The 25,881-nt window shown below is 47.7% G+C and overlaps 4 protein-coding genes and 1 pseudogene across 6 annotated transcripts; 1 reads left to right on the top strand and 4 right to left on the bottom strand.

The window, feature by feature from the left end:
- Positions 5,214-9,800, top strand: LOC110434013 (protein trichome birefringence-like 38). Of its 2 annotated transcripts, none has more exons than XM_021457466.1 (6): positions 5,214-5,761; positions 6,310-6,648; positions 6,725-6,911; positions 8,614-8,792; positions 8,852-9,010; positions 9,171-9,800. In XM_021457466.1, exons 1-6 carry the CDS (start codon positions 5,616-5,618, stop codon positions 9,478-9,480), a joined length of 1,320 nt encoding a protein of 439 aa, XP_021313141.1. In that variant the 5' UTR covers positions 5,214-5,615; the 3' UTR covers positions 9,481-9,800. The 2 variants fall into 2 exon arrangements, with proteins under 2 accessions (XP_021313141.1, XP_021313140.1); XM_021457465.1 differs by having other exon boundaries at positions 6,307-6,648.
- On the bottom strand, positions 11,434-13,220 carry LOC8079510 (GDSL esterase/lipase At5g45910). Its single transcript, XM_002457088.2, has 4 exons — positions 12,782-13,220; positions 12,337-12,701; positions 11,986-12,265; positions 11,434-11,874 (listed from the first exon to the last, which is right to left on the bottom strand). Exons 1-4 carry the CDS (start codon positions 13,053-13,055, stop codon positions 11,648-11,650), a joined length of 1,146 nt encoding a protein of 381 aa, XP_002457133.1. The 5' UTR covers positions 13,056-13,220; the 3' UTR covers positions 11,434-11,647.
- On the bottom strand, positions 13,609-15,924 carry LOC8081407 (annotated as a pseudogene).
- On the bottom strand, positions 18,500-20,329 carry LOC8081408 (GDSL esterase/lipase At1g28670). Of its 2 annotated transcripts, none has more exons than XM_021457792.1 (4): positions 20,041-20,329; positions 19,553-19,947; positions 19,119-19,392; positions 18,500-18,982 (listed from the first exon to the last, which is right to left on the bottom strand). In XM_021457792.1, exons 1-4 carry the CDS (start codon positions 20,300-20,302, stop codon positions 18,735-18,737), a joined length of 1,179 nt encoding a protein of 392 aa, XP_021313467.1. In that variant the 5' UTR covers positions 20,303-20,329; the 3' UTR covers positions 18,500-18,734. The 2 variants fall into 2 exon arrangements, with proteins under 2 accessions (XP_021313467.1, XP_021313468.1); XM_021457793.1 differs by having other exon boundaries at positions 19,553-19,938.
- LOC8081409 (GDSL esterase/lipase At1g28600) lies at positions 24,033-25,751 on the bottom strand. The gene is made up of 4 exons (XM_002457091.2): positions 25,394-25,751; positions 24,897-25,282; positions 24,504-24,780; positions 24,033-24,411 (listed from the first exon to the last, which is right to left on the bottom strand). The coding sequence occupies exons 1-4, from the start codon at positions 25,692-25,694 to the stop codon at positions 24,182-24,184; spliced, it is 1,194 nt and encodes a 397-aa protein (XP_002457136.2). The 5' UTR covers positions 25,695-25,751; the 3' UTR covers positions 24,033-24,181.

The following is a 25,881-nucleotide window of genomic DNA, read 5'->3' as shown; positions in this document are numbered from 1 at the left end:
TTTTAAAGTTATATATATTACTCATTCGATAGAGTGCCACGTCATCATTCTTTAATCTCAAACGGGTTCATCTGATCACAGCCCATGCGCTACCCTCATCTGATCACGCAGGCCCAGCCCAGCCCAGCCCAGCCTATAGCCCAGCAGGTGCTAAGCGAGAGACGGGGAGGGCAGCGGCCATGGAGCATGCCTCGACGCAGGTGTAGCCATCCGTGCAGCAGGGGAAGCGCGATAGGGTCGACGTGGGTCGCTGTGGCTGCCTAGTGCCTACGATGAAGCCATGAAGGCATGTTCACCGGCAAGCATCATTATAGGCTGGGCTGGGCTGGGCTTGCATTGATGGAATCATCTAGAGGCAGGCAGAACGGGACAGAGAGAGCCAACGGCGGTCTTAGGCCTTGTTTAGTTGACCCCAAAAACTAAATTTTTTTAAAGATTTTCCATTATATCAAATTTTTTTGTCACATGCGTAGAGCATTAAATATAGATGAAAATAGAAATTAATTGTACAGTTTGCCGTAAATCGCGAGATGAATGTTTTAAATCTAGTTACTTCATGATTGGACAATGTTTGTCAAATAAAAACGAAAGTACTACGGTGTCAAAATCCAAAAAAAATTCGCATCTAAACAAAGTCTTAGGCCTTGTTTAGATGCGAAAAGATTTTGGATTTCGCTACTGTAGCACTTTCGTTTGCTTGTGGCAAATATTGTCTAATCATGGAGTAACTAGGATCAAAAGATTCGTCTCGCGATTTATAGATAAACTATGCAATTAGTTTTTATTTTTATCTATATTTAATGCTTGATGCATGTGTCGAAAGATTCGATGTGAAAACTTTTTGGTTTTTTTTTTGAGTAAACAAGGCCTTACTCGTGGGCCGCCGTGGCCGTGGCCCTGGCCGGCGTCATCACTGGGCTGTAAGCGGAGGCGCAGTCAACTCCAAGTCACGGGATACTCCCTCCATACCCAAAAAACCTGACGTTTAGGACATGATTGTGGTAACCAAGGAGTAATTAATTAGGGGTTAATTTTCCTTCTTTGCCCTTAATAAATAAGGTTGTTGTTGCCCTCTGTACGAGAAAGTTAATCGGCTTAACTGGTTAGTGTGCGAAGCTCTCGGAGCTGCGTCTCCGGTTCGAACCCCGGTATCCTCATTTTTTATTTTTGGCCTGGTGTGCAAGACCAAGGGAGGCGTTGCATGGGACCTGGTGCTGTGCAGGTGCGGTTAATGCTGCTTGGCGATTGGGCCTGGTGCGGCGGCAAAGGCAGCTGGTGTGGCAGATCAAGGGAGGCGCCGTCTAGGTTCCATTAATGAGGATCGAAAGGATCGAGGCGCTGCGAGTGAGACAGTTGCGAGCCTGACGGGAGGGAGGGCAAACGCGTCCAAATCATCTTCTACTACCGTAGAACGTCAGGTTTTATAAAAACAGTGAGGGAGCTTAGAACGTCTACTTTTTTGATATAGAGGGAGTACATATCTGCAGACTGCAGTACCATACCAGCATGGGTGCGATCGAGACAGATTCTGTCTGTCTGCGTGCAAGGACGAACGCCCGCCCGCCCGTCGACCTCACCGCTGCTTTAGCCGCCGAAGCTGACGTACGGCTCCGAATCTATCATTCTCCTTCCCCAATCCCCATCCCTTTCCTCTCGGGCTCATCTTGTTCCTGCAGACGACGACGACGACGACGACGACGACATGGGCGGGCCACGCGACGAGATGCCCGGTGCGTGAACGAAAACGAGAACAAGCTGAAGCCATTTCAGACGCGAGACGCCCCACGCCCACGCACCATCAGATCGCAATCAGTAGACAGCTATTCAGTTGGCGTTGGCCGCGGATTAATGAAGACAAAGATGGCGTCGTCAGTCGGGTAATATAAGCTGCCATGATTAGTGCGTGGTACTGTGTGGCTGATATGATCAAGAAATGGCCACCACACCAACCAGTACAATACTACAAAGCAAGGGACATCTAGCCTCGTCCTCAAGACAAGCAACAGAGTTTGGAAGGGAACTGCGCGCCGCTTGGCAAGTAAGGACTCAGGAGGAGGAACAAGGACATGCGTGCTGCAAATAACAAAACATTTCGTTTCTTGTTGTCTTGCTCCTTCACGAGAGTGGAGTGCAACCCGCGATTCAGGCCTTGTATTGTTTAGTTCCTCATTAAAACCCAAAATTTTTCAAGATTTCTTGTCACATCGAATATTTGAACACATGTATAAAAATAAAAACTAATTATACAGTTTACCTATAATTTGCGAGACGAATCTTTTAAGTCTAGTTACTCCATGATTAGACAATATTTGTCACATACAAACAAAAGTGCTACGGTGCTTATTTTCTAGAAAATTTTGGAACTAAACAAGGCCTGTTCACCCAAAAACAAAAAACTTTTAAGATTCCACATCACATCGAATCTTGCGACACATGCATTGAGCATTAAATATAGATGAAAATAAAAACTAATTGTACAGTTTGTCTGTAAATCACGAGACGAATCTTTTAAGCCTAGTTACTCTATTATTAGATATTATTTATCAAATAAAAACAAAAGTGTTACAATATTAAAATTTAAAAACTTTTTAATCTAAACAAGACCTCATGGTTGACATGGCGATTGGTCGCTCTGACATGCATGTTCTATATCCTACACAGAAAGGGACGATGCCTGCTACTACTACTAGTCCATGCTAGCTGATGGGAAACGAATTAGTAGAAGAAAATCACTAGTCCGTGGTACTGTTTGCTGATAGAAGAAAATACTAGTAGTACTGTAGTGCTAGGCATATACTACTCGTATAGGCAAGCATTAAGCATGTCAGGAAGAGCATCAATTGATTACCCTTGCTTATAAATTTCGAAATGTACACTAGGGTCTTTGCCATTAATTAAAGAATAATACAAGACAGTAATTATCACTGAGTTTTTACAGATTCGTTGGCTCAGCTGACCCCAACGACAAAGCCTAGCTTCGCCCTAGCTTTGTTCGCTTGGTTGATAAATCATAGCTGAAAGTATTGTTCGTTGATTTGTTGTGAGAGAAAAACATGTTGAATTGCCTGTAGATTCGGTAGATAAACTCAAGAGATGTATATATCCGCACGATTTTTAGCACAGGCTCACGGTGTAACTGGTCAGCACAACACACCAAAGAAGCGGTTGGCTGAGCCAGCCCGGATTCAAGTCACGACACCATCTTCTTAAGACAAAAATCAGGAGAACGTCCCTCCCCCTGGTCGATTTTTAGCACAGACAATGCAAGTCCACAACACGGGCTGGCGTGTCCCGTGTCTATGTTACCGGGGAGCTAGCAAGCTGCCTTATCGTTCTAAGATAGAGAAAAAATAAAATAATGAGGTGTTTAGTTGGGATTGTCCAATCATAAATTAATTAGTATCCAAACATTCAATATAACGGACGATAAATTTTACCGTTTCAAACTAAACAGGCCCTAAAACAGCATGTCGCCATTGTCAGCTTGTCACCTTCGTCGTCTGTGTCTCCCCACTTATCCTCTAAAACAAGTGGAGTAGTAGCTGAATGGAGTACCGTAATCGTTACTGCAATCAGCCGGCCACTGCCCACCAAATGGATCGGAAAAGCAGCAAGGTTTTAGTTTGCAGCTTCACGTAGGCCAGGCCAACCCGTTGGCTAATCAGTGGAAATCAATCATGTTTCTGTAATGCTTCTACTTACTGCCTGTCACTAGCATTATGCTATAAGTCAATTACGGATAAGAGCATGATGATCGATCCTAACATCTCAAACGACGCTTGTGATGCAAGTTTTGGGCGTTAGCTAGCTATCTAACCAGAGCCAGCCAGCAGCTCGTGCACTGCTACAACCTGCTGGCTGGGACCGGGACTGGGACCGCATCCACCTTTTCCCTACATCCTGCACTCCTGCAGATTGCTCTCATCATCGAACTGGCAACTAGTAGGACCAATGCAAGGGGCTGTTTTAGTTCTCCGAAAATTTTACAAAAATTTCAAAATTCTTCGTGATATTAAATTATACGCCCGTATACATAAAATACTAAATATAGATAAAAATAATTAATTATATAGTTTGTTTATAATTTATAATATGATTTTTTAAACCTAATTAGTTACAAACAAAAGTGTTATGTTAACCAAAATAAAAAAAAAAAGTTTACCAACTAAACAGCCCAAGACTTCCTGCAGATTGTAATAATGTACAGTACCGTATCGTATCCAGGAGGATGCGGTCGAGGTCGGGACGGACAAGTGCTCCACGGCCTTGGATTTGGATCCCGGATGATCAGCAGCCGCTGCCAGCCAGCAGGCGACAGACAGGTGACTGGCCATTCCTCGTGCATGTTTCTCGCCAGATCTCGGTCGGTACTGCAGCACCCTCAGAATCTATCGAGATTCTCTTGCCCAGCTGTCAGATGCTTTCTTTCCTTTTTTTTTTTCCCTTTTCTTTCTGCTCAGGAGATGCAGATGCTGCTCCATTGTTTTCCCTGGATCCGATCCAGAGCTGACCTTGCATTTTGCATGCATGTAGGGCCTTGTTTACTTCTAAATTTTTTTGCAAAATATAAATAGTAGCACTTTCGTTTGTATTTGACAAATATTATCTAATTATAGACTAACTAAGCTCAAAAGATTCGTCTCGTCAATTCCGACCAAACTGTGTAATTAGTTTTTATTTTTATCTATGTTTATTACTCCATGCATACGTCTAAAGATTCGATGTGACGGGGAATCTGAAAAATTTTGCAAAACTTTTGGGAACTAAACAAGGCCTAGGAAAACGTGAAAAGAGCATGAGCAGTGTGTGAAAGGGCAGAAAGCCAATCTCTCTCTTTCCTTCCCAATGATAAGGCCTTGTTTTTGAATTTTTTTTATCACCTATCACATTAAATATTTAGACACATGTATAGAGTATTAAATATAAACTATTTATGAAACTAAAAATAAAGTTAGAGAATAATTTACGAGACGAATCTTTTCAAGCATATAATTAATCTATTATTGAACACTAATTAACAAATAAAACAAAAATACTAATACCTGTTACATTTTAACACATCTAACCAAACACCACATGTCCTTTCCTCCTTCGTGGCCCTCGATCAAAAAAAAGAAAGAAAGTGAGGGAGAAAGAAATATGCCTCCCTTTGGCCGCCGGTCAGAAAAGGCAAGGGATGAAGTAGCTAGTGCCTTCTGCCGAATAACTTGTCCGAGGGTTATCTGCCATTCCGTTTCCACAGATTTGTTTCCCCTTTCTGCCTTGACACGTCGAGGAGGCAAAGGATCTCACAAGGATTGGTTGCCGCCGGCTAAGGACTGGTTTAGCCAATCCTTGTGAGATCCTTAAGAGTCGTTCTTGCCTTCCTGCTGCCTGCCCTGATACAAGATAGAGGAGGAAACTACACGAGCGATCTAGAGCTGCTAGCAGATTGATAGCATAGCCATAGCAGCACTGCATGATCGTTTGAGCGCACGTCCCTGTCCCGGAGTCCAAATCAGCCTTACCGCCGGCCTCGGTGTCGCCCGCAGGCTGACCGCAGCAAAAGCGCGGCGAAAACCAGTCCAATCCGTTCAGGGATTGGAGCTGTAGTAGTACTAGGAGTACTCGTCGTCATGAAAAACCAGTCCACGCCAACGCCACTGCCAGATACGCCGACGCCGACGACCTCAGGAGACGCGGGGACACCAGGAGGAGGAGGAGGAGGAGGACATGAGCAGGCCACGGCATCGCCCCGCCGGCTCGCCGCGCTCCTGCCAAGGTTCGTCTTGTTTCCGTCCGTCCATCCATGTCCGTTCGTTCACCTCACCCGTGCACGGACGCGCCGAAAGCAATCAATCATCAGCCATCAGTACCGAGTAGTACGCGAAGCTGCCAATCATCAGTGAATCCCCTGCTATTACTGCTAGCTGCCATGCCAAAGCTTGGACCTTTTCGCGAGCGGGCGCATCCCCTCCAGGTCCAGCCAAGCCCATGCAGACGCATGCTGATGCGGCCCATCCGTCCATGGCAGTAGGCAGTAGCCGCCCACCATTAAAAGAAGCAGGTGCAGGTGCAGCCAGCAGCAGGCACAGAGAAATCGCATGACACGGCCACGGGCAGGGCAGGGCAGGGCTACATATACAGACACCCACCACGCGCTTCCTTTGCTCCCTCGCCCTCACACCTCCTCGCTCTCGCCGGGCCCGTGCCCGTGCCCGTCACACCAAACCGTCCCGTCCCTCCACCCCCGGCGGGCCTCGCACGCACCTACCGTCCCTCACATCGGCTTCTTCTCTCTCTCTGTGCTGTGTGTCGGTGTTCCAGCAGGGGCAGCAGCAGCAGGGGGACGATGGCGAAGCGGCCGGGCGTTCTGTGGGCAGCCGCGTTGGCGGTGGTGGTGCTTGCGGCGTGCACGGCCGCCGCCGCCGCCGTGACCATCTCGCGGAAGCAGCACCATCGCGGCGGGTCGTCGGCGTCGTCGGCGGCGCGGTCCTGCGCCCCCTTCGCGGCGTCGGGCGCGTGGGTGGTGGACGAGTCGTACCCGCTCTACGACTCGGCGCGGTGCCCCTTCATCCGCGACGAGTTCGCGTGCGCGCGCTTCGGCCGCCCCGACACCATGTACCTCAAGTACCGGTGGCACCTCGACGCGCCGTGCGCTCAGCCCAGGTAAAAATTTTCTGCCGTCCGGACTCGTCTGGACTGACTGTGTGATCGCAACGTCGCTCACTGGGTGGCAATGAAGGTTCGACGGCGCGGCGCTGCTGAAGATGTGGAGTGGCAAGACGGTGATGTTCGTGGGCGACTCGCTGGCGCTGAACCAGTACGAGTCGCTGCTGTGCATGCTCCACGCCGCGGCGGGGCCCGGCGTGCGGACCAGCCTGTCGCCGGCGTCCGGGAAGATCGACCCCTCCTCCACCGTCCGCTTCGAGGTACATCCTTTCCTTTCCTTTACATGCATGCTTGCTCCGTGCCTCGTTCGTTCGTGTCGTGCCGACTCGATTCGATTCGATTCCATCTGTCGCCCGATCGATCGACTCGGTGCGTGGTTTGTTCGGTACTGGCCCTGCTGGTCCGGTAAAAAGCTGGCTCGATGGTTGCCGGTTGGGTTGGGCATCATGACATGGGTGGGACGTGAACTGGGCGCAACCAACCGCGCCCGGTGGCTGCCTCTGTCGGTCGACGGGGCCCCGGTGGCCGCGTCGGCAAGTCTGGGCACATCCCGGCGCGTGCGTGTGCCGTGTGCGCCTGCGCCTGCGCCTGGCTGGTGGCACACGGGAACGTACGGGACCCGGCTCGGCGCACCATCAACCAATTGCTGCAATTCCCTTGGTGCGCGGGCGCCGGGCGGGCGGGGACGGGGCCGGGGGTTCGCTGGCACGGGCGGCGGGGCGATCTCGCCTGGTCCGGACGGGAATCCGCGGTGGGGTGGGGGCGTGGGGGACGGTGGTGGCCGCGCCACAGCAGCAGCAGCACAAGTCAACCGGAAGGAAAAGCGAGGGGGTCCCCCTGACGCGAGGTCCTCGCCACACGACTCTGGTCTCGTGCCTGCCTGGCACTGGCACTGGCAGCCATAGCCGCCCGCGCCTGCTGAAACCCTGCACGTCTTGAGGATTGGTCGCTGTGTGTCCGTATCTGAATTGTTTTGTTTGTTTATTGTTTGGCCTTGTTTAGTCGAGGAGCTAAAAAGTTTTTAAGGTATTCTAATATTTTTGGTTTTTATTTGTTAATTATTATTTAATTATAAACTAAATAGGTTTAAAATATTCATCTCGCAAATAACAGACAAATTATACAATTAATTATTTTTTATTTATATTTAATACTTTATGCGTATATCGAAATATTTGATGTGATAGAAAATCTTGAAAAGTTTTGGATTTTTGGGTGTATCTAAATAAGGCCTTAGTGTACGTAGTCTTTTGATTTTTCTACTTTTGGTCTCGTTTAGTACGGGAGATGGATCCTACAAGCTGGAAACTGCATGCTAATATTGTACGAGTACTATAGTACTACAATGTACAGTACAATGTAGTACTCCTACCACTTTGGTACCGGTACTGGTACAGTAGAAATTGGGAAGGGAGCATGGATCAGGCAGAGGCAGAGCAGTCGGGCAGAGCAAATGGCCAAATTGATCTACCACCCAACTCCGGGATCCAGCGCGCGTGACATGCTGGAGGTTGGTGGTTGGTGACGACGATACTAGAGTACTGGTCAGAGCCCTGCCTGTCCGCTTCCGTTTCGTTTCGATGTGTGCCCGTGTCAGATGATGGTCTGAGCGCCACAAGAGTTGCTCTGACAGTGTACTAATACGCCCTTGGCCGTTTCCTAATTTCCTGGCACTGGCTGCCAGCTTGGCTTTGTTTTGTACGCTGCCTTTTTCGTTTTGAGCTCTCGTACGCACGCGCGGTGGGTGCATCTCCCCGGCCTGCCGCCGTGCCGTGCCGCGGCGCCATTGAGCGCCGACACGCCGCACGCAAGTGCACGGGCACGGGCACGTTCCAGGCTTGCTTGTACTAGTTGGTTGGGGATCTGCCGTACTAGCGTGCTGTGTTCCATTTCCATGGCATGACATGACTGCTCGGGTGAGTGACATTGACGGCCAGTCTTGTTTGTTTGTGCCCGGTGCAGGACTACAACGTGACCGTCGTGTACTACCTGACGCACTACCTGGTGGACCTCGTGACGGAGGCGTCCGGCCGGCGCGTCCTCAAGCTCGACACCATCGACCAGGCCCGCGACTGGCTCGCCGCCGACGTGCTCGTCTTCGACTCCTGGCACTGGTGGCCGCGCACCGGCCCCACGCAACCGTGAGTAGTACTGCTTCACATTCCTTGCATCATCTATCTGACTGTGCTTGTGCATGCAGCTGGGACTACATCCAGGTGGGCAACACGGTGGTGAAGGACATGGACCGCACGCAGGCCTTCACCAAGGCGCTGCGCACCTGGGCCAGCTGGGTCGACGCCAACCTTGTCCACACCGACACCAAGGTCTTCTTCCAGGGCATCTCGCCCTCTCACTACAGGTAAACACCACGCCACGCCATGCATTCACTAACTCTGAAGAACGGCCACGGCGGCACCATGTCCGCCCTTGGCTCCTCCTGACCGCTGCAACAAGCACAACTGAACCACGCATGCATTGCAACTGCATCTCACTCATCAGCCCGTGTGGCGTGCGTGCAGGGGCCAGGACTGGGGCGCGTCGCCGAAGAAGACGTGCATGGGGGAGACGCGGCCGCTCAACGGCACTACGACGGGAGCGTACCCGGGCGGGCCGATCCCGCAGCAGGCGATCCTGCGCGGCGTGCTGGCCGGGATGGCCAAGCCAGTCTACCTGCTCGACTTCACCTACCTGTCGCAGCTCCGCAAGGACGCGCACCCCACCAAGTACGACGGCGGCATCTTCGGCGGCGACTGCACGCACTGGTGCGTCGCCGGGCTCCCGGACACCTGGAACGTCCTCTTCTACGCCGCGCTCACCGGGCAGGACTGATTGATGACTCATTACTAGTAGTACATTTTTTACAGACAGACAGACAGACAGTGTTACTTTATTACTGGTATAAGCTAGCTTAGGGTGGAGTAGCTCAATAAGTAAAGGAAAAGATAGCAGATTGGTTTCTTATAGTTATAGCGGGGGTCAAAAGATTTTCAACCCAAATGAGTTGATAGAAGAATGTCAAAAGAAAAAGATTGTAATTCCTTCCTGAATTCAATGGCAATTTTTTTTGGGGGGTGGTTTATACAAAGGAGCAAACTCATTTCTTGTGAGTTATGACTCTGCAAATTTATCGAGGTCATTGATTTCTTTTCCGTTTTTCTTCAAATGGAGTCTTTTTATATGCTTTGTCCAGGTACTGGACGCGCCAAATTTCGATATTATATTATTATATTAGGATATATACATATTGACTGGGCCGCGATTTGAAGTGAAGCTGGGCTGCTAGCACGCTCTCCATATGTGGCAAACGGCCTTTTTCGTAATTGCGTCCATGGCATTCCATGAAACGGGCCAAATGGTCCACTAAAAAATGGGCCAGAAGGGAGCGGACATGAAATTTGGGCCGCGTGCTTGATACAGCAGACGCAGACCAAGAAAATATCTGTCTCATTTAACCCTACGGTCCAACCCACAGCAATGGAGCACGCAAACGGCCCGCCATGTTCGCGAGTGACTCTTCTCAGGATAGGCTGATGGTTATGGGCCACCATACAAGGAAATGTTGAAGAGAAGGAAAAGTTCAATTTTGTCCTCCTATTAATTATCACTATAGCCTAGGTTAACTTTAAAACCAGACAAACTATCCTCCTAAACTCTAAAAAACATTTAAATTGCATATATGAGGTATGCACGTGTTAGACATGGTTTCCAAAGTGCATTCATGGTTAAAATTTACTATAAAGATATTTTTATAATGATATTTAGAAGCTTAAAGATATTTTCATAGGTTTTTCATGTATTTATTGGAATTTTTAGTTAGAAAAAAGGAACCGTCTTGAAAACCAATTCTAGCCGAAGCGGGGAAGCAATGTAAAAGGTTTTGGTATATTATAGTTGAAGATAGTTTGTCCGGTTTTAAAATTTTGCGGAGAAAACCTAAACAACGACGATAGTTCATGAAGGAATGGTGCCATGTTAATCTGGCCCACGTGCAGATTAGTTACTTCTGCTATGCCAACATCTTGTCATCCCAGGTTTCGCCTCATAATAATTTTTTGTTATTTTTTGTAAAAAAAGATAACATGAGTCTAAAACTGTCCGGAAAAATTCTTTGAACGGCATAAATTGGTTCGTTCAGTTTGTTTGTCTAGTTGACTTTCATAGGGCATGGAAGGCCATATTCACTCTCAGTTAACAACCTTGCCATTCTCATCAATCGATTTGTAAAATATCAATTCAGTCCCAGTCTTGAAATAATAGTCACCACAATTCTTATCATTTCTTCTCTCTAAAGTCGGGAATGGAGGGGCAATAAAGAAATACACAGGTCAAAGAGAAGGTAAAAAAAGAAAAAAAAAATCCCAAAACTGGTCCACGCGGCGCCAAAGGTGTGCACACAGTGATGGCATGGCAGAGCAGACACGAAAAAACCTCCTCATCGAGGTTCATCAGCTGATGACTTCGGCGCAAGTTCTTTTTTTAGAAACGGCAAGAGCTTTACCGTATTTTTATTAGACAAGAAAAAACAAAAACAAAACAGATTTACAATGACTTTGGCGCAAGTTCTTGGCCTTTGGTCATGGTGGTACTGCGGCTGCACAGCAGCTTCATTCACGAGAACGTTTCTTTCAGACGTTAACAACCTCGCCATTATCATTACGAAATGTTGGATAAAATGGTTGGTTCAATTTGTTTGTCGAGTTGACTTTTGTGGCGGATAGAAGGTCATTCACTTTCAGTTAACAACCTTGCCATTCTCATCAAGCGACTTCTAACATACTACCAATTCAGTCCCAATCTTGAAAAGGCCAACACAACTTCTTTTTTTTTTTTACTCAAGTCGGAATAGAGAGGCAAGAAACAAACACACAGAGGTCATCCCAACCTGCTCCACGCGACGCTGAGACGCACCAGGCCAGAGCCAAAGGTGTGCACACAGTGATTGCAGAGGCAGACGCGATCAAAATCAAACTTCTTCACCGAGGGTTCATCCCAGCTTTCAGTGCGCGAGGTCTAGAATGGTCGGTTCCGCGTAAGGGCCGCGCAGCCATGCGGCGGCGATGTTGCCGTACGCCTTGTCGGTGAGGTGGATGCCGTCCCAGTTGAGCGCCCTGGACACGTCCGCGCAGGCTGTCGCGCCGGGGAGACCGCACGCCGCCGTGGCGTTGTAGTTGTACCTGCCGCCGGCGCCACAGCACGCCACCAGCGCCGTGCCGCCATTGAACCCTGCACCATGCACATGCATATGCATATCGGTGGTGAAAATCATGCTGCGCGGCTGCACCGATCGATCGATCGATATAGTGCATAGAAGCATTGCGATTATATTGATCTCACCGAATTTTGCCGGTTTCTGAAGAAACTTGACGATGGGCCGGAAGTAGTCGGCGAAGGCGATCTTCGTCGTCGTCAGCTTGTACTTCTTCTGCAGCGCCCGTACCTCTCGCCGGAGGAGGCGGTTGTGGTAGCGCGCCAAGCCGTTGAACTTGTCGAGGCACCCGTACTTGTCGTAGTCTGACTTGTTGGGGCTCGCGTACAGCGTCAGGATGATCGGAATGCAGCCCGTCGGCAGGTTGCCCGGCACGACGATGCGCTTGGCGCCGAGCTTGATCAGCCTCTGAACACGTACTCACGTTTGATCAACCAGCAAGAAACAGCCGGGATGAGTCAGAAGATCGAGGTGAGTACCTCCACACCGTCGGCGATGGCCTTGACCACTGTAGGAACGTACGCTCTCGTCTCCTCCACGGTCTTGTTGGCGGCGAGGAGGAAGACGTAGTCGTTGCCTCCGAACTCACCCATGACGAACAGAGATCTGCCCAGGTACTCGTCGCATTGTTTAGGGGTGTCGCAGAGCGAGGGCTTGAGCTGCTCGAACCACCCGATCTGCACGCCGAAGGAGCTGTTGAACGGGGGAACGGAGGTGATGTTGTGCTCAAGAAAGTAGGACAGGTCCAGCGCCGTCGCCCCCACGACGGCGAAGTTGGCGCCCTTGCTGAAGTTCTGCGTTCTGTCCAGGGATGGCGGCACGAACGGGAGACCAAAAGCTTGAGCTGCATGCATGCAAGCGAAGATCCATGTCGTCAGATACAGATAAGGAAGAAGCATGTCTTCGGAACGGCGGTTGGCGTACCGATGAAGTCGAGGATGATGCGGCCGTTGCTCGCCCGGCCGGTGGGGCGGCGGAAGAAGGTCACGCCGTAGGGGAGGTTGTTGAAAGGAATGATGGGGATGATCGGCGCGGCTAGCCTGACGAAGTTGCCGGTGTCGGCGTAGGAGTTGCCGAAGCTGAATATGGCGTTGAAGAAGCGCTTGGGCCGGTAGCCGCCGGCGTCCGTGCCGTGGACCTGGCCCGAGACGATGAGGAGCAGCACGGTGGCGGCAGCGGCGGCGATGCGACTCATCATGGCTGTAGAATTGGGTAATGGAACGATTACCAAATGGCAGCTGAAATCTCGGCGCTGCCGATTTGAAGACCTGGCTGCTATCACGTTCGATGTTCAGAATAAATTTAGTTAATCTGGGGTCTTGGGATCTACAGCTTCAGATTTTGAATATCGCACCGCTAGTTGACTTCATGCTAAACAAACCGGGGGCAATAATATATGGTGTGGCCAGAGAGAGAGCCTAGATATGTTGTCCTTCTCTCCAATTTCTCCTGTCGAGATGGAGATGTTACGTTGTGCCACTAGAGTTTACATAATTCTAGCATATGTAGATTTTGTCATTTAGTTTTGCAAATTGTTCACGAGAACTATGTTCACTCTATGGTCGACGTATGTAGAGTTGTAGACTCCTGACTGGTGGACGGTAAGAAACCCGGCCTAGCCTCCCTGGCGCGCTGCAGACTCTGGCAAGCTCCACTGCTCCAGTACCTTTCTAAGCTTCTACAGTTCTACTCCAACAAACCAGCGCCACAGTGATCGGCGACGGAAATGAAGGTATGAAGTATGATTTCTCCATTTGCACTTCATCAATTGCAAAATGAAAGAAAATTTCTCTCGTGCATAGTCTAAGCTTTGCGAGTGCATAGCCTTGCACCTGTCTGATTATTAACTTTCAAGTTCATTGGATTTGTAGTTTTTACTTTTTAGAGACACTCTCAACTATTGAATCTATTTGATTACCTCTTTGAGCGGTTTTGAAAAACGATTTTCACCAATGCAACGTGGCACCATGTCAGCCATCGCGACATCACAGTTTGAGATAAATCAGGCTACATTTATGCTCTCTTTTTTAACATTAGATTTATGCTCGACGTTGCCAATACGGTGGTCGTGTCCTCGATTGGTGAGACATGGAAAACCTTTTCCCATAGCTTCATGGACGTCATGGTCTCGTTGTATGACACCATGGCAACGTGTGCCTCCTCATTATCAACAACAACAAGCTAGGCTTCATTGTGGCTGCTCAAGTACCACACACTCCTACGCCGTGCCACGCAAATACTCCACTAGTGATTCTCTTCGAGCAATAGGCTTGATACTGATTTATGGGCTACCCTACAAGGAAAAATATTGAACAGAACGAATGATCCCATGTAATCTCGCCCATATACAAATTAGTCCATTCTTAGTTACTGTTGGCCTTCTGCTATATATGGTCCTATGGGCTACGGGTAGTTAGCTAGGATTTCATCTCAAAACATTTTTTGTATACAAAAAAGGAAGAAGTCTCATCTGAAAATATAAATATATGAATTCAGTATGGTCGAGGTCCAGTAAGGTTTTCTCCATCGAGGTTCATCCGAGACAAAAGATGTATGTCAATGCGCGAGGTCCAGTACTATGGTCGGTTCCGCGTCCGGGCCGTGCAGCCATGCGGCGGCGATGGCGCCGTACGCCTTCTCGGTGAGGTGGACGCCGTCCCAGTTGAGCGCCCTGGACGGATCCACGCAGGTCGTCGCGCCGGCGAGACCGCACGCCGCCGTGGCGTTGTAGTTGTACCTGCCGCCCGCCCCGCAGCACGCCACCAGCGCCGTGCCGCCGTTGAACCCTACACCGTGCCCATGCGTCAACAACATCGTCCTAGCAGGCGGCCGGCGTGAATCATGCAGCACCCGGTCGATCGATCCAGTCCATATATAGAAGCATGCATGCATTGTGATTGATCTCACCGAATTCGTCCGGTTTCTGAAGGAACTCGACGACGGGCCGGAAGTAGTCGGCGAAGGCGATCTTCGTCGTCGGCTTGTACTTCTTCTGCAGCGCCTGAACCTCTCGCCGGAGGAGCTCGTTGTGGTAGCGCGCCAGGTCGTTGAACCTGTCGAGGCACCCGTACTCGTCGTAGTCTGACTTGCTGTGGCTCGCGTACAGCGTCAGGATGATCGGAGTGCATCCCATCGGCAGGTTGCCCGGCACGACGATGCGCTTGGCGCCGAGGTTAATCAGCCTCTGCATGCACGCGCGCATTTGCATTGGTCAACCAATGCAAGGAACGGCCAGGGTAAGTTAGCAAGCAAGCATCCATTATGGTCGGTCGGTACCTCCACGCCGCCGGCGATGGCCTTGACCACCGTAGGGACGTGCGATTTCGTTTGCGCCACGGTCTTGTTGGCGGCGAGGAGGTAGATGTAGTCGTTGCCTCCGATCTCGCCCATGACGAAGAGAGATTTGCCGAGGTACCCGTCGCATTGTTTAGGCGTGCTGCAGAGCGAGGGCTTGAGCTGCTGGAACCACCCGATCTGCACGCTCAGGGAACTGTTGAACACGGGGGAACGGAGGTGATGTTGTGCTCTTGAAAGTAGGACAGATCCAGCGCCGTCGCGCCCACGACGGCGAAGTTGGCGCCCTTGCTGAAGCTCTGCGACTTGTCCAGTGATGGCGGCACGAACGGGAGACCAAAAGCGTCGGCTGCAACAAGTTAATTGCTCCATGTAAGATTGTAAGAGGACGAACATTTACTCAGACAGGCGCACGCAACGCTGGTAACGTACCAATGAAGTCGAGGACGAGGCGGCCATTGCTCGCCCGGCCGGTGGGCCGGCGGAAGAAGGTCTCGCCGTAGGGGAGGTTGTTGAAAGGAATGACGGGGATGATCGGCGCGGCCAGCCTAACGAAGTTGCCGGTGTCGGTGTAGGAGTTGCCGAAGCTGAATATGGAGGTGAAGAAAGGCTTGGGCCGATAGCCGCCGGCGTCCGCGCCGTGGAGCAGACACGAGATGAAGAGGAGGAGCACGGCGGCCACGGCGGCGATGGAGCTTCTCATGGCTGTCAGGCTGTGCGATGGCGGATGGCACTTTGATGACATGACTGACACCTAAGGTTCCTAATTTGTAGGTCTCTATCGTGTAGGAAATAATGTCGGGGTCTAGGGAACTATTACACTTAAGTACTTAACATAAACAAATTGTGCCAGCAAGCAATGATGTTGTGGATTCCCATTGGGCGAGTAGATGTGTTGAGTGTTGACCTTTTTTTCTCTTTCATTTTTTTGTCGAGCTGGAAGGATTACATGAGTTCCGGCTAACGCAAATATGTGTGGTGCAATTAGTATTTCCGTAATCTTCTCATTGATTTTATTCATTTACTATAATACAATTGTTGTTGAGCACTAGCGTCCATTCTCTTGTCTTGTCGATGTAGAATTTTGATTGAACGTCCGTGCTCCAGCAAAAACAGCTTGCAGAACAAACGTGGCGCCAAGTCACAAGATCCATGCTGCGCCAAGACGCCAGGACCCCAGAACATCACAGATTGAGCACATGGACATGGCAAGAGACGTGCGGTCCCACCTAGGCCTCGTTCGTTTGACCGGTTTTGAGGCTGGGAACTATTCCAGCTGATCCATATTAGTATAAATAAGCCTGTCATTCCAGCTGGAATAATTCCAGAGAAACCATTCTATGTTAAACGAACGAGCCCCTAGTTAGCGCCATAGGGATGTGAACGGGCATGGCTGGTATTAAGGATTTAAGGGCCTGTTTGGATAGGGTTAATTACCAAGCTAAGTAAAAAATTAGCTAAAATTACCTATTTAAAAAGGACTAATTTTTTAGTCAAGTCTTTAACTAATTATTACTAAACTAACTAGCCAACCGTAGCTAATAATTTGACTTAACTTTTTAGCTCAGCTAATAATTAGCCATGTGTAGTGAAACAGGGCCTAAGTGCTTGTTTGCTTGGCAAGTCAAAAAAAAAGTGCTTGTTTGCTTCACTTTTGAGCAACTTTACGTCCTGCGAGCTTTTCAGATGTTCAATGGATGCCTAAGGTTTACATTCTTGCCTACTGATACTCTTGGGAGGATTTAAATAAACATTTATATCCTCTCATAGAGCTTTATTCATAAGTAACTAGGACAAATAGGTCTAATGTTCGTGACTTTTCTTAGACCCTGTTTGATGTTGACATAGGGATATGTAATGGAATTTGGCGCAATACCAAATCTGCCATGATATTAAAATGGACCATAGTTCAAATTCAGTCGTTTGATGACCATTAAATTGGTTTTAAAATTATAGAAAGCAGCCCAATTCGATTCCTATTTAGATGTACAAAAGTATGGAATTGAAATTTTGTTACCTATTCTATCCTTCGACACGAATGCCTCCACCACTCGTATGGCGAGAAAGACGAGAGGTGGAGCTCTAGTAGCGAGGAAGAAGAGATAGGACGTCGGTCATGGTGGAGGTTGTCGCTAACATAATTTTAAAAATTAGTTTTGAGTATTTTTGTCTGTAGCTAAAGTTTTAGTCAAAATAGGCTTTTGTAAAACCAAAACATTGCTTTTAAAACCATGTATATGACTCTATTATACTTAATCTTACTCTGATACTAGTTGTGACAGAACCGCTCAGTTTATATAAGTTCAAGTACAACTGTCCCTATTCAACGTGTTGATACACATACTCTCACTTTTATAAACCCGGTAGTTCATCGAGTGTCACGAAGGACCTCGGTAAATTAACCTCACAACCAAGATCGCATGATTAAGCAAATACACATCACATACACGGAAATTACAGTAGGAAATAATATTACAAAAGAGTTCACAAATCTGTGACCTCTCAAGAGTAAAATTGGAATCATGCACCTTGCAACAGTCCTGCGACCTACCACTCGCCTCATCAGGCTATATAGATGTCCAAATAAGGCAGGCACGATGGGCTGTCACGGGCCCGATTTGAAAAAACACAACACTAGCAATAGCACGAACATGGAGCTCATAGTGGCAGGGCCGACACAGGTCCGGTCCAAAAAAGCACGACACTAGCATGGCACGAGCATAGAGCCCATAGTGCTAGTGCCGGCATGAGCACGGTCTAGGGTTCTGCCTGGGCTACAGGTCTGGCCTGCAGTGCCAACACGGGCATGGCACGGTCAATGCGTTGGCATGATGGTGGCTCAATATGTTGTAGCCATTGGATGTCTCATATCTTTTCTCTATAGTTCTTCCTCTGCCCTCTCCCTCCTAGCTGGCCGCTGCTTTCTCTCTCTCGATCGCAAATCCCACTCGCTCCATGGTTCCCTCACTCATGCTTCTCTGGAGTCTGATCTCGTCATCGACTCCCTTTGGCTCGCTCGCTCCTCCAGAGTCGTGATTTAGTCCATAGGGGTACGATGACGACAAGGACGCTCGTCGCCGCGAGCTGTAGTGCTCAGGCCAACATAGGGATACGATGGGCTACCGTGACTACAGACATGGCACGACACGACTAACCATATATCTATAGGCTCGTGCCTGGACCTAGGTGCCTGCATGGTGGCACTATCAGGCACGGTGCCGCCTTGCCTAACCATGTTGTGCATCAACGTGTTGTGGTTTCTCATGCCAGTTTCGGGCCGTGCGTTTGAAAAACTATATCAGGCTGCTAAGATAGCAATTAATGAAGTCGGAGCCGTGAAAACTGAAAAAAGAAAAGCCGTGCTTTATTATCTCAGCAAGCACAAGTTGAAAAGGGCCACGGTCCGCAGAATGTCCGTACTTCCGAGTATTATTTCGCACAGTTTTTGGGTGGAAAAAAAAGAGAGGAAAGAGGAAACTTTGCACTAGGGCGCACGCAATGCACAAACACACACCACGTAAGAGCCGATGGCAGCGCGGTGGGCAATCGAGGCATGCATCGCCGCCCTCTATTCCTTGCAAGTTCAACGCGCGAGATCAGTGATGAGGCTCAGTATCGGCGGCTCCGCCGACGGCCCCCACAGCCACGCCTCGGCGATGTCCCCGTACGCCGCCTCCGTGAGGTGGGTGCCATCCCAGTTCACCGCCGCAGACGGGTCGGCGCACGCCGTCGCGGCGCCGGGGCGGCCGCACTCCGCCGCGACGCTGTAGTTGTACCTGCCGCCGGCGCCCGCGCCGCAGCACACCACCAGCGTGGTGCTCCGGTTGAATCCTGCACCAGCACCAGCATCTCTCCAGTTTGGTTTCGCCAACTTAATTTGAATGCTATGGTGATGATGAACAACGACTAAACAAGAAACAAAACAAAGCAGGGTAGTATGTACGCCATGGTGATCGATCGATCTCACCGAAGAGTGCCGGCGTCGTGAGGAACGCGAGGACGGGCTGGTAGTAGTCGGCGAAGGCGATGGCGACGCGCGGGTGCCTGATCCGGAGCTTCTGCGCCTGCGTCCGGAGCTGCTCGTTGTGGTAGCGCGCCAGGCGGTTGAACTCGTGCAGGCACCCGTAGTGGTCGTAGTCCGACGGGTTCGGGCTCGCGTACAGCGTCAGGATGACAGGTAAGCAGCCCATGGGCACGTTCCCGGGCACCACGATGCGCCTGGCGCCGTGCTGGATCAACCTCTGGATGCATGCATGTGTACGTTTGCATTATATTGGTCAAGAGACATGCATGCTATGTATTGTCGTCCGGGCCGGGACAAGCTAGGAGAGATATATATATATATATATATATATATATATATATATATATATATATATATATATATATATATATATATACCTCAACGCCGTCGCCGATGGCCTTGACAATGGCTGGAACGTAGGTCTTGGTTTGTGCCACCGTCTTGTTGGCGGCCAGGAGGAAGACGTAGTCGTTCCCGCCGAACTCGCCCATGAAGAAGAGAGACTTGCCCAGGTAGTCGTCGTCGTCGTCGCACCCACGCGTCGTGGTGGCGTTGCACAGCGACGGCGGCCTGAGCTGCTGCTCGAACCACCCGAGCTGGACGCTGAGGGAGGTGTTGAACGGAGGCACCGTGGTGATGTTCTGCCGCTGGTAGTAGGCCAGGTCCAGCGCCGTCGCTCCGATCACCGCGAAGTTTGCGCCAGAGCTGAAGTTCTGGCCCATGGCCAAGTACGGCGGCAAGAAGGGCAAGCCCACAGCAGCCGCTGCACATACTAACATGAGAATCGATCAGTGCGTTATTCAGCCATGCTCCATGCAGGTTGGTGGCGGCTACGTGCGAAGTGAACGAACGACGACGACGTTACCGACGAAGTCGACGACGAGGCGGCCGTTGCTGGCGCGGCCGGTGGGGTAGCCGAAGAACGTCTCGCCGTAGGGTGGGTTGCCGAACGGGATGGTCGAAATGAGCCTGACAAAGTTGCCGGTGTCGGCGTACGAGTCGCCGAAACTGAATATGGCCGGGAACAAGGGCTTGGAAATGGAGCGGCGGATGACGGCGTCCGCGCCGTGGAGCAGGCACGGGATGGTCAGCACGACGAGGAGCACGGCGGCGATGGAGATCCTCATGGCTGCCGCGTACGTGTTCGGAACTCGTGTGCGTATCATGCTCGACGTTACGAGTAGTGCGTCGTGTATATATAGAGCTAGATGAGGGATCGACGATTATATTATTTCAAAAAAAGAAAAATACAATCTTGGTTACACTTGCTGGTCATCCTCACCTTGTTCGCAGGTCTGAAAAGTCATGGCTGGCTAGTAAAAAAAAAGTACGGTTTATAAGACAAGCGAATGGATCACGGTTGATGAGAGAAAAAAAGTACTTGTGCTGATAGTACTTTTACTAACTAATACTCCCTTCGTTCACAAAAGAATATAATTCTCGTTTTTCGAGAAATCAAACAATTTAAACTTTAACTAAAATTGTATAAAGAAATGCTAACACCTATTATATAAAATAAGTATCGTTAGATTAGTTATAAATTTTTTTTTTCATAATAAATTTATTTAATGATATAAATACTTATATAATTTATTATAAACTTGGTTAAACTTTAGTTAGGATCTCATAATTGTGTTGGTTTGTGGATGGAGGGAGTACTTCCATTCCACGACGACTTTGATATCAGCCAAACTTAGGCCTTGTTTAGATGTGAAAGCTTTTTGGATTTCGCTACTGTAGCACTTTCGTTTGTTTGTGATAAATATTATCTAATCATGGACTAACTAGGATCAAAAGATTCGTCTCGTGATTTACAGCCAAACTGTGTAATTAGTTTTTGTTTTCGTTTATATTTAATGTTTCATGCATGTGCCGCAAGATTCGATGTGACGGAGAATCTTGAAAACTTTTTGGTTTTTGGGTGAAGGCCTTATTGTACCATTGTCCAATTACTGTTTCCATATACAGGTACACGCAAAGACCAAACTGAAACTCTCGGAAGTCAGAACTGACTACATGTCACATGTGTGCGGTGTATATGCAGCGCGGATCAGGGTTATAGGGACTTGTCCAGCCTTAAACAAAGCGACTATGCTGCTCTTAATTTTTCTCATTCAACAACCTATAAAAACTATTATGTCTTAGAAGGCTTCTACGCCTCAGCTCCACCAGGTTAGACACCTAGGGCAACTTTGGTTCATGCTCTGCCAGGTATCCGATCCTGATCCTAAATGTTCAAAATTGGACATTTGGGAGCGTTCCCTGGGCCAGGCAGCTTCGATAGGGTGCAAACCAAACAGGCGACTAATGTCCAGCTCCTCGCTTGTCTCATTTCTGGATTTGCCACTAGGTACATACAGTATGTGCTAGCCGGCTTAGTTGACAGAGGGTTCAACATCTTTTCCGTATCAGAAAATCCAGCACATTGCGCAGCCCGATTGCTGTGTACCACATGGTGCTCTCGGGTTGTACTATCGTTTTCAATATCCGAGTTAAAAAAGTCTAGGAATTTTGACAAAAATGAAGAACATCTAATATTTAAAATGATAAACTCTAATCATCAGTGTCAATAGTAATATTATTATAAATTAATCCCTAAACCTCCATCTAAATAATTCACCTGCCATTATGAAAGATAATTTAAAATAACTCTTAATTTTACACCTACCACGTGTAGACCAACTATTTATTATAATAAAAATAATTATTTTAATAGTTTAATAATCATGGATAGTGTTTTCTTGACAAACCATATACTAATGGCTCAAATAATTCACATCAAGTTATATTAGCACTCCATGACAATAAATGTTGCAACTTATTGTTTTGGATAAGTTCAATAATAGTAATTTTATTTTTAAGCATAATGTTTTTTTTGAAACAGACTAAACATACAATTCTTTCAACATGTGTTTTATGTTTTTACTGTCATAGTGCAGGCTAAACTTAGTGTTTATGTCATTACAGTAACTTAGAGTGTAGTATAAAATCTAGAATCTAGTAAATAAAATACAAATATAATTTTCCAATAAAAGATATAATAAGTATTAGAGTTTCAAAACTTAACACATGGATAAAAAGTTGCAACACCTAATAGGATTAAAAGTTGAAAGGAAAATATAGATTCATGATGCCATAGAAGGTATGCAATAAGAGACGATATACTCCATCCGTATAGGATTTAGAAGTCGTTTTGGATAAGATTTTTGAGTCAATCATTAGGAATATAAATCATCAATAATTTTTAAATTGTTGAGTTGCAAATGTGAAAATTATATGAATAGATTTGTCTTGGAAAAATACTTTCATAAAAGTATTCATATATCATTTTCTCCTAAATATTTTTATAAAAATAGGAGATCAAAGTTGTGTTTTTGAGACCGTGTCTCTGTCATAAACAACTTCTAAATCCTATATGAAGGGTAACTTAATAAGCTTAGGTTCAACTAAATACACATTGATGATAAAGGTATATACAATGCAAAGGATAATACTTATCGTAATATGAGTACCTACAGGTCCTCAATAGAGCCTTTACATTAACCCTCACAATATATGCACTAGAAAAGAACATAGATCCTAGAAATTATCAAATAATCTAAAACATCTGGTAGTTAATTTGATTGACTATAATCATCACAGAGAATAAATTTGATCTATTCTAGTTCCTAAAAAAACAATCCACTTTTGCTATTATAGAAAAATATAACTCTCTAAATCTAGATATGTAAACTACCAAACTTTACCTATGAAAGTAAATTAAAAGTATCCCCTAAATTTGAATCTAAGTCACCCACATCCATTGTTGTAAAACATAAACTCAAGTTTCCCTCAAATCAACGTGTAAACTACTGATATAAACTACTACAGAAAAAGTAATAATCATAAAGTACACTATATTTGTTTTAATTTCTAATATACCTAGTTCTACCACTGTTAAATTTAAAGTAAACATAAATGCTATATGTGTCATCGTATATAACATCTATACATTCATACATTAATGGTATTGTGTCCTTTTATAGTTTATCAATTGTGACGAAATGGCTTTAACAAAACAATACGACTGCTAATTAATATAATTATAAAATTCTATGACAATGAATTATGTAACTTGTTACTTGATAAGTTTATACATTTTAGTATACCGATCCTGGTAGTATAATTTCATATACTCAGTTTATTTAAACAGTACTTCTACACATATTTAAACAGTAATTCTTTGATAGAGTAAATTCAATATCTTGATTAGTGTGAGAGTGCGCTACCTACATATATCTTTATAAAAAAAATCTCAAGATAGTACTTCCTAATTTGCCACTTGTGCTATTGTTTAATATTAAAAAAATCTCAAAGTATACATATATGATGCGTGTTACGTCTACACCATGTACATGTATTCCGGAAGTGATCATATCAAGTTCGACGTCAAACACAAAGCTCAAGGTAATAAGGTTTTAACTAAACACATGTAGCTCAAGGTAATAATGTTAATGTACGTTGAGTAATTAGCAAGTGAGGTCTGTTACGATTAACTAGAGAAAGTTAAGAAAGTATCCATGAGACCATGAGAGTACATTTTTTTTTGAAGAGAACTGGAGGGGGTTTACACCCCTACAACAAATTTATTAAACAATAAAAGGGTTTAACTTACAAAGTAAACACCAAAAATGGTTTGGGTCTTGTTGAAACAAGATGAAGGTCCGCATGGTTATATATTTTCTCCATTCCAGAAAATGGGTACATGTTGACTTATTTGGAGTGTATATATATATATATATATATATATATATATATATATATATATATATATATATATATATATACCAAAATTATTATCTTTTGGATAAAGAAATGCAGATCTAGAATATACTATTCTCCCATTATTTTCGTGTGAAATCATTACGTACACAACACAAATTGACTGTTTTACAGAGAAAAGAAACCCACTGGAAGAACTCAAAATCGACAATTTTTTTTAATATACTACTAACTAAATGACTGGCTCAGTCGTCAAGGAGGTGTTGAATCGGCGGATCAGCATAGTGCCCGTGCAGCCATCCCTGGGCGATGCTACTGTAAGCGGACTCGGTGAGGTGGAAGCCGTCCCAGGTGATGGCCTTGGAGGGAGATGCGCACGCGGTGGCTCCTGGCGTGCCGCATGGTGCCTTCCAGTTTTGATTGTACGGGCCGCCGCCTCCGCAGCAGCTCACCAGAGCTGTACTGCGGTTGAAACCTGCAATCGATATCGTGTTTCAGAAAACCTGCTGTGCTTTCAACTTCATCGCCGGCCCCTAGGAAGAAAGGAGCAGGAGGAGAAGCTCTCACCGAAATGATCGGGGTCCTGCAGAAACATGACCACGGGCCGGTAGTGCTCGGCGAAGACGAGCCTTGTGTGCGGGTACCTTCTCCGGAGCACGTCGACGCGTCCCCGGAGAAGGGCGTTGTGGTACTGCGACAGCCGGGTGTTGAAGCTCTTGAGGCAGCCGTACTGGTCGTAGTCACCCTTGTTGGGGCTTTGGAGCATCGATAGTGTGGCGGGCATACAGCCGAAGGGGATTTTATCCGCCACAACGATGTACTTGGCGCCGTGATGGATCAGCCTCTGCGCATTACCATGCACCCAGTTCGTCAAACAGCTAGCCGGTGCGATGCATAATGCAATCCGGAGCATATGTATATGTTGTTCTGTATATACTAGCTAGTACGGCAGTAAAGTACCTCGACACCAGTTGCAATTGTGTTGACAATTTCCGGAACAAACGATCTCGCTTGTTCCAAGGTCATGTTCGAGTTCATCAGGATGTTGCGGTAGTCGTTTGCTCCAAACTGCCCAATCATGAAGAGAGACTCGCCGAAGCAGCCGCTGGACGATCGTCCTCCATGTGTGCTGCTGCTGCGGCGGCAAAGCGATGGCTTCAGTTGCTCGAACCACCGGAGCTGATCGTTCAGGGAGCTGTTGATCGGGAGGTCGACGGTGATGTTCTGCCCCTGCAGGTACGTCAGGTTCAGAGCCGTCGCTCCGGCCACCGCGAAGTTTACGCCCGTCGAGAAGTTCTCCCCTCTGGACAGCACCGGCGGCACGAAAGGCAGACCCAACGCATCGGCTGCATGTACGGTGCACGCACGCACGCACGCGCATGTGTTTCATTCAGGCATGCAATTCCCGTCAGCAATTAAAGATCAACGCCAGCTAGCAGAGGTAGTAGCAGTAATACCAATGAAGTCGAGGACGATGCGGCCATTGGTGGCGCGACCTGACGGGTGGCCGAAGAACGTCTCGCCGTAGGGTGGGTTCCTGATCAGGTTGACGCTCTGAAGGACGGGGTCGTCCCAACTGACCAGGTTGCCGGTGTCGGCGTACGAGTCGCCGAAGCTGAGTATGGAGGACAAGTGCTTCTGGCCGCCGGAGTAGACGCTGCGAGGGCACGAGAGGAGGAAGAGGAGGAGCAGGAATGGCGCTACCGACGCGGGAAGAAGCCTCATGGTTGGGCCGGCCGCTTGCGCTTTGGAACGCATGCAAGAATGGCTTTGGCTTTTTGCTGATGCTGAGTCTGACCCGGCCTGCTAGTGCTTAATTCGGAGATGTTTCAAGCGCCCATATAAATAGTGAGTTATAGAGACGTTGATTTCTTGCACATCACTCCTCATTCCTCAAGGGAAACTGCCGCGAAACTGCCTGCCAAGAACTGGCGGTTATGGTCTC

Source organism: Sorghum bicolor, chromosome 3, assembly GCF_000003195.3.
Source record: "Sorghum bicolor cultivar BTx623 chromosome 3, Sorghum_bicolor_NCBIv3, whole genome shotgun sequence".
Classification (NCBI taxonomy): Eukaryota; Viridiplantae; Streptophyta; class Magnoliopsida; order Poales; family Poaceae; genus Sorghum; species Sorghum bicolor.
The sequence above is the reverse complement of the archived record's forward strand: the minus strand, read 5'-3'. Positions and strand labels throughout refer to the sequence as shown.